The sequence below is a fragment of the Rattus norvegicus genome, chromosome 3 (genome assembly GCF_036323735.1).
Source record: "Rattus norvegicus strain BN/NHsdMcwi chromosome 3, GRCr8, whole genome shotgun sequence".
Taxonomy (NCBI): domain Eukaryota; kingdom Metazoa; phylum Chordata; class Mammalia; order Rodentia; family Muridae; genus Rattus; species Rattus norvegicus.
In genome coordinates this window covers 93,338,838-93,347,288 of record NC_086021.1, presented here as the reverse complement: position 1 = coordinate 93,347,288, position 8,451 = coordinate 93,338,838, and the positions used below count along the sequence as shown (strand labels likewise).

At 41.9% G+C, this 8,451-nt stretch overlaps 1 protein-coding gene across 1 annotated transcript; it reads right to left on the bottom strand.

The window, feature by feature from the left end:
• Positions 1-2,517: 2,517 nt before the first annotated feature.
• Pramel6 (preferentially expressed antigen in melanoma-like 6) lies at positions 2,518-5,990 on the bottom strand. The gene is made up of 4 exons (NM_001109342.1): positions 5,762-5,990; positions 4,699-5,012; positions 3,679-4,263; positions 2,518-3,238 (listed from the first exon to the last, which is right to left on the bottom strand). Exons 2-4 carry the CDS (start codon positions 4,983-4,985, stop codon positions 2,632-2,634), a joined length of 1,479 nt encoding a protein of 492 aa, NP_001102812.1. The 5' UTR covers positions 4,986-5,012; positions 5,762-5,990; the 3' UTR covers positions 2,518-2,631.
• Between the last annotated feature and the right edge of the window lie 2,461 nt (positions 5,991-8,451).

Here is an 8,451-nt window from a genome sequence, read left to right as displayed (position 1 = left end):
CACAATTCCAAATCTAATCTTGACTATAAAACATTCATTTTAGTCCATTCAGTGAACTACCATCCAAATTTAAGTAAACAGCAGAGTCAATTAAAATATTCAATGACAAAAAAAAATATTCAATGACTAAGAACATATAATAGTAGCTGATTGATCGGGCTATGAGCTGCTTTTTCCAGAGCAGGTACAATTGTGGAACACATGGGAATTTGTGTGTAAACATGCTTTGTCCTTTTTAAGAGCCATCTATAAAATCATTAACAGCAACTTCTATACTTTATTAAAACATAACTTTAGGCAAGACTTATGGAGCATTTTTATGAAATCTTAAAATAGATGACCTTATTTTATAGATCCTAAGTAACATGTTAATGTGACTTGTCAATTACCAATAGAGTAGAATAATTTACCTGCATCATATTTAGTGGAAATAACATTTGTGGGTTCCTTATCAGTGAGAGTTTATTTATTCTTTCCTGTGAGGTACCTCTTTAGCAGCCATATTATTTAATAAGCCAATATAACCTGCTCTGTTACAGATGTTACATTTTTATAGAACGGTTTTCACAAAGCAACTTACAGACCAATGATATAGTTCATCTACTAAAAGCAAAAAACATTCATTTAAATGTTACTTAGACATCAGGAGAACAGAACATCCTCCATCTAAAAAAAAAAAAAAAAAAAAAATGGCAGCCGAGTTAGCTCATACTGCAGCAGAGGAGCCCTGTCTCACCTGTCATTCCTCAGGTGTTACTCTGCTCTGGCCAGCCCTGGGCAGAAAGGGTTGACAGGTAGACAGAACATGGGAGCAAGTTCAGTCAGATCCTGAGAAGAGAATTTGTCTTGATGGCCTGTAAATCAAGACTCTGAAATCCATTCCTCACCAAAATGTGCTTCTCTCTCTCTCTCTCTCTCTCTCTCTCTCTCTCTCTCTCTCTCTCACACACACACACACACACACACACACACACACACACATACACGCACACATACACACATACACACACACACTCACACACACAAATTGACAGCGACTTTAGCATCCCTCATTTCATGGGTTCTCCTGCTTCAGATCCTTTGTGTATAAAGTTGCAGGACTGTTGCTCTATTTCCTTCCTTTGGATTTTTTTTTTTTTTTTTTTCTCTGTAGACCAGGCTGGCGTTAAACTCAGATATCCATCTGCCTCTGCCTCCTGAGTACTGTGAGTTAAAGACATGTACCACCACTTCCTGAATTGTACTCTATATCTTAACGTATTAATTATAAAATATGCTTGGTCTCAGAGGACTGAATAAAGCCCCTATTTAGTTAGACTCTCTCACTTTAAAGTCATGACCTCTTTTCAGTGAGAGGAACTCCTAAGCTACTAATTTCTTTTAAAAACTTTTCTCACGTTCTCCTAGGTTCATGTCCCCCACATTTGTGTGTGGGGGTCCATGCGAGTAGATAAAAATGCTGTACAGATTTCCTTCCACCTGGATCAGCCCTCAGAAAGTCTAATGCCAGACAGTTCACAGTCAGCATATGTAAAATATAGTAGTTTGGGGAGAGGTTTAGAGGCAACAATCAGTCCAAATCCGTGTGTGTGTGTGTGTGTGTGTGTGTGTGTGTGTGTGTGTGTGTGTGTGTGTGTGTGTGTGACTATATAGAGACTATTTTTAAAAGTACATGTGACCATAAGGGTGGGTTCTTTAGCTAAAAGGTCTATAATGTAATGTGGTCTCGGTCTGAAAGCAAAGTCTGCAGGCCATAAAGTACATGTGACATCTCCTTTCAGGATTATGTAGCTAGGTAATGGTCTAGGATGGGAAGAGCCTGGAAATCTATTCTGGGGAATTTGGGTGAGGTCTGCCTCCAAAGCAAAAATGTAGGTGAGGTCTGTCTCCAGAGATAACAAGGTAGGTGTGGCCTATCTCCATAGATAGCAACAGGGTCACCAGGTCCTAAAAAAAAAAAAAAAAATTCAGCTTCCTGGATGAAATCCAGGGTTTTTTGTTTTTTTTTTGTTTTTTGTTTTTTTTTTATGTTTTATCTCCTGCATTGAGGAGCCACCCCTGTATGATTAACATTCCTGGTTCTCTTAGTGGTTCTTTGACCTCTGTGCCCTCCTCAAGGTTCCTAGAACACTCCAGGTTTGCAGGGTCCAACTCTTATCTACCTTTGTGCTACCATTCTAGGGAAACCCTCACTAACTGGAACTTCAGGGAACAGAATTTCTGTGCTTATAGTTGTCTAATACAAAATAATCATTTTAAAATGCATAATTGTCTTTCTGACCCAGTCTCCTGTGCCCTCATTCCATAATTTTCCATGTCAATCGCAAGACACTGGGATTTGAACCAACTGCACACCAATTTCCTTCCAATGTGAAGCCCATGTCCTCTGGGTCTCCTTGATGACAGATATATAGGATGAAACCAGAACCAGCACAACTTTAATAAGACTGACCTGATTAGGGCAATGGAGAAAGAAACAGATATTAAAAGGATGAGAACAATGGGCACTATCAGCCTAAAAGCTCAGCATATTTATTATATTCAAACAAGGATGGACAAACAGTGTGTTCATATCCTCTCACTAGACCTGCATTCTTCCAGAGTAAGTTACCAGAAGCAACCTTATTCTTCTTACTGACAAAGGCAATCTTTGGTCTCCTGGTTATAATAGTAACAGGAATCGTTGGGCTCCTGGTTATAATAATAGTAAAAGGAATGCGAACACTGCGAGCAGGCATTTGTAGCAAAGGAGACTTTCTTGGGCAACCTTTTGGTCCTAAGGAAGCACAGCAGCTCTGGACAAAGTTTCTTAAATCTGTCTTTAAGTATTGTGTTGTTACCCTCATAGCATTCCAGAGGGGCAGGGTACAGCTCCTGGGTGAGTTGGCTCAGGTTGGCTGTGTGACATAGAAGCCTCTTCAGGACAGGCAGAGAGATATCATTATGATAGAAGTTGACTTTGAGGAGCTGGGAGCATTTGCTCAGGGCAGGCAAGAGAGCTTGGAAATGAGAGTCCCTCATTCCACACTGCTCCAGTTCCAGAATTTGAAGGGTACTTGTGACTTTCTCAAGGATGAGCCCAGGAAGCTCCGAGACTGCATCAGATAGTAAGATAGCATTCATGTGCAGATGCTTGAGCTTAAAAATATTCGAACAACGGGGCAGGCATTCTAAGTCTGACTGTAAGAGCCGAGGGCAATCAGTAATGGACAAGGTCTCCAAAGGGGTCATCAGGCAGCTAGGAGAGAGCAAGAGATCATTAGTTTTGCAAAATGTTATTCTAGAGGATTGAAGGACTTGAAAGTCCAGCAGAAAACACCTATCCCAAATTTTGTCTGTCCATATGATGGTTTCAGATTCATCCTAGGGATGTCCCTAAGAGGCCTTTGATCTGTTCCCTACCATAAGTGTATCTACTTCCTCATCTTCAAATCTAGTGTCACACATTTTCCATCTACTCAATCCCTTTCTGGACTCAAACCAACCTTTCACATATGAACAATTAATTAGAAGCATGCTGGTACATGGTCACACATATCTGAGCACAGAGGTCATTTCTTCAGAAATGCTAAATATATCTCTAACACTGATAGGGTGTGGTCAGACCACCAAGGTCTTACTAACTCATTTGGAAAGGATCTTTTTCTATGGTCTGGAGTGCTCTTCATCCCATCTTACCTGAGCCATTCCTCAAGGGAGTCTTCTATAAAGTAGATATCATTCAAATAGAGATTCTGAAGACAGCTGAAATTGGAGAACTGAAAGGGAAATGAGCCTTGCCACTCATCTTCCTCTTCTTCCCAAGCAGTAAAATTTAAGGAATTCTTAATTCCCTCTAGCATGAGGGTGTGAAGATTATTCATCTGCTCCAGGTAAGGAACAAGGTCTACCAGGAACTCAAACCTCCAATGACTCAGCCGTAGCTCCAGGATACAGTTTAAATCCACGAATTCCAAGATCTTTATGACAGTAGAGAATGGTGAATCCCAAACGTGCAGCTTCCTACAGCATAGATGAATGGATGATTTTCTCTGCTCGACCCACTGCAACAAGTATATGGTCCATTCATCTAAACTGGCATCCCTGAGTTCAAAATCGGTTACCACCTTAAAAGGATTCTCCCTCTCAGGGTCAGGACAGGTCTCCATGGGCTGTTTCTGTGCCATGATCTGTAGTGAGCAGTTATCTTCATGGGAGACAGCCTTCATGCCCCAGAACTCATGGTGCATGTTCCTCCTCAAATCAAGAACTCTGAGTTTGCACCTACAGTGGATGAAAAAAAGTAGACTTTTCAGAAGACACACCTTATATTATACTTTTCGTCCACACTTCACACTTCAGCTATCCCTACCATATGCATAATATCAAGCCTTGGGTCTCATCTTCAGCAAAAAAGGAATCTGTTTCAAGAAAAACAGTTGCAGCCCTGTCTGTCTTCCCTTCATTCCATTAATGCCAGCTTCATTCCACTTATGCCTGTATGAAAAACAAGGGCAGGTTCCTCAGTAACTGTGTCCTCCACATTTCCCATCATTTGACCTGATGGCTGAGGCCGAGCCCAAAATTCTACAATCCTCTAGGCTGACACAATATATCAGAAGGCTCTGATCACCTTTCGACAAATATATACTCCCTGTCCCCAGCAGTTCCTTGTCTGCACATACAGAGCCTTCCTCTGCCTAGTTGGCTATTGCTTACCTGGAATTACACGTCTGTGTCACCTGGACATTTAACCCATCAAGCAGTGCTTTCAAAGTCTCCAGGTGAGGCTCCTCCAACAGGGTTCCTACAGGAAGGCATGGTAAAGGCCAAATAGACACCATTGCAGTCAGGACGTTTGTATGCCTGTCAGTGAAGGCCCCCTTGAACAACTCTGGGAATAGATGACAGGGCAGTTCCTCTAGAGCAGAAATGGCTAAAGCTTCCTCCATCAGTAGAGTGTGTCTTGCCAAGTGGAAGAGTGTGGGTGGGGAGTCAAGGCTCATTGTGACTGGATTTCAGGGAAAATGATCCTGGGAAGCATAAAAGCAAAGACACCATTCAGAAAACTTTGAAAGCCTATTGTGCACACAAAGACTTCTCTGGGCAATATCACTAATGTGGAGATGGTAGAGGTTGCACGTTACGCATTTTGATCACTGGATGTTAATTTTAAAGTCATACTTCTCTCTGGTGTGTGAAGCCTCTCCTAAGTCTGCTCTTTCCCAAATACACCCATCCAATTCCAACCACAGCTCAGAGGAATACACCCTACTGAGAAGGGGTTATCAAGGAAGCCCCCACTTTGGTGATATACTGTTAAACACCACAGACCCTGGAGAGACAACTGAAGATGTAAATAGTCAGGGCCCAACCTTCCCAGTCTCTTTCAGCTGATCCTGTGTGGAATGTAGGGAATCTGTGAAATTGGCATCACTGACTTCATAATTGGCTATCATGTGTACTGGTATTTCAACCAAGGGAGTAAAGTGAGGTCCTCTTCAAGCTACAGAGCAGAATAGGATGGTAAAACACTAGAGCTACAAACCTGTATTAGCCATTGCCAAGCTCTGTAACTATATATAAAGCATCTACAAAGACAGGACTATAATATGGGGTAGATAATATACATGTTAAAGTGAGGAAACTTACGAACTCAATGTCATGGTAGGTTACTTCTGGACCTTACCTGATCTCTCCAAAAACTAGTGGAAGATCAAAAAAGAAATTTAAAATTAAGTGCAAAATGATGGTTCACACTTTTAATTTGAACACTTAAGACAAGGGGATGCTGACCCACATCATGCATGTTTGGGGACATCCTGTTCTCCACAAAGAGACTATGTATCCACCACCACAGACAAAGTGCTTTTTTCATTATTGTTACAGTGTCTCTTCACTTGCTATTCTGAATCTTGCTCTGTAGATCACTCTGCCTCTTACCCATCCAGAAAGGGCTTAAATTGGCCTACATATCAGAACAAGTTGGGTGGTGGTGGCACAAGCCTATTCGTTTGATCCCACACTCAGGAACCATTGTGAGTTCTAGACAAGCCAGGTCTACAGAGCAATTTCTAGGATAGCCAGGCCCATGCAGAGAAACCTTGTCTCAAAACAAAGGTGAAGATCTAGCACCCCCAATAAAGATCAACACAGTCAAGACATTTGAATACTCACGTTTGAAATCCCTTCAGAATTTCCTGGAGTTCAATGTCACACTGATATTCAGAGTGGGACTGTCTCAAAAATAAACACAGAAACTACAGACTCAAAAAGATTTGACTTGTGATCTGGAGAAATGGCTCAGTGGTTAAGAGTACTAACTGCTCTTCCAGAAGTCCCGAGTTCAATTCCCAGCAATCACATGGGAGCACACACACAGCTATCAGTAATGGGAACTGACACTGTCTTCTGGTGTATCTGATGACAGCTATAGTGTACATTATATAGTACTTTTAAAAAAACGGACTTGCTATAAGCAACACACACTGGTCTGATAGGTACTGGCCCTCCAGTTGCTAAGGCAGCAGGAGAGCTTTGTGAATTACATGCTGAGCAGGGTTATGTAGGAAATACTCATCAAAAAAAGTTAGTGGGAAGGAAACATGTGGTCCTAGAGGAACTGAAAAAGGACCAGAAAACCAAAAATCAGAAGCAATAAGAACTGTGATTAGACTCAGAACTTGCGGAAGAAGTTGAAGGCCACCACAGTATACAAGTAGACCACTACAGCCAGGAGCCCTACTGTCATCACCAGCTGGGGACAGAACAAGATGTAGAATTCAGTTCCTCCAGCAGCATGACTGTCTGAACACTGCCATGCTCCCACCTCCATGATGATGGACTGAACCTCTGAACCTGTCAGCCAGCCCCGATTAAATGCTGTCCTTATAAGAAAAAAAAGTTAGTAAACTAAACATATATACAAATGAGATAAGAACCTTAAAGGTAGACTCTAGCTGAGTGAAATCAAATGCCCCAAATGGAGATAAGGAACTTACCTGATGTGAACGCTGACAGTCTCTAGATCCCAACTAGCAACTCCAAGCGGTTCAATGCTCCAAAACCCTGAAGTTTTCCCTGGCTCCTCTGACTATTTACACCTTTCCCCTCCTTTGTAGCCACACCCTCCCAGCCAGAATCTGCAGTCTGATTTAATAGTTGAATCACAATACACTTGCTCATTTGGTGATTTAGATGGTATCAGGGTGGATTGGATAAGATCTCAATTGGGGGGCGGGGCTTAAACTACAGCAATAAACAGTTGCAAACTCATTCATTGGTACTGCTAGTGAACACTGACTTGTTAGTTATGGGTTTATGGACTTACTATTGTTTTGTTTTGTTTTAATTTTTGAAGTGGGGTTTCAAAGTGTACCTAAGATTAGCTTGCACTCAGTATATTGCCCATACTAGGTGCCTTAAAACCCTCCTGCCTCGGACTTCCCTATGATATAGTATGAGCTGGCACATCTGAGTGAGTTTTATTCTTATATGAACAGCATAGTTCTGAGAGTGAGTCATCTTCGGGTTTACAGGACTGTTCCTCATGATTGATCTGAAATATAAAGCAGAGAATGTCAGTGTTAGTGGGCCTTTGGCATGGTCTCCATTAAGATTCTCTTCTGGAGATTTAGACCTGTTCTGGATGCTGTGGCATGCAAAGGACCATGATGGTGTGAGGGCATTCATCTTGTGACATTGATGGTGAGGATGCAGCTCAGTTGATATGGTAGGTCTAGCATGTACACACATCATTACAGGAGGCAGCTGGAGAGCCAAAAGCTTGAGTCTAGCCTGAGCTACATAATGAAATCAGGTCCACAAACCCAAAGAAGTTAAAGAAGAAGGAAGGACCAAGCTAAGAAGCTTGAATCTCACTAAGAAAAGAAGGGAAAATAAAATAAAATAATAAATAACATAAAATAAGAGAGAGATGGGGGTGGGGGGTATGAAGGAAATACAGGTTCAGGATCACCTGTCGAGAAAGAACAGGAAAGGTGGCTAGATGGCCATGAAAATAAATGGGAATGTACAAATGAGTGAGGTGAGGAGGTGGGGGATTTCTCCAGATGACATAGAGACCTGCAATAAAGAAGGTGCACAAGAATCTATGATCGTGACCTTAGCTGTGACTCCCTATATTAGAGATATAGGCTCAGAAGAGGCCACCTCCTATAACCAGACAAGAACCCTAGTGGAGGAATGGAGACACCAGCCAACCCAGAAAACTTATCCTGTCTACAAGAAATGAAGGGACAGGGTATCGATAGATCAGAGACTGAAGGGATAGCCAGCCAAAAACTAGCCCAACTTGAGACCCATTCCAAAGGCAAGCACCAATCCCTAACACTATTAATGATATTCTGTTATGAATATAGACAAGAACAAGTTGTCCTTTGAGAGGTTCCACGCAGCAGCTGACTCATAGCGATACAGACACCCACAGACAAACAGTGGATGGAGCTTGGG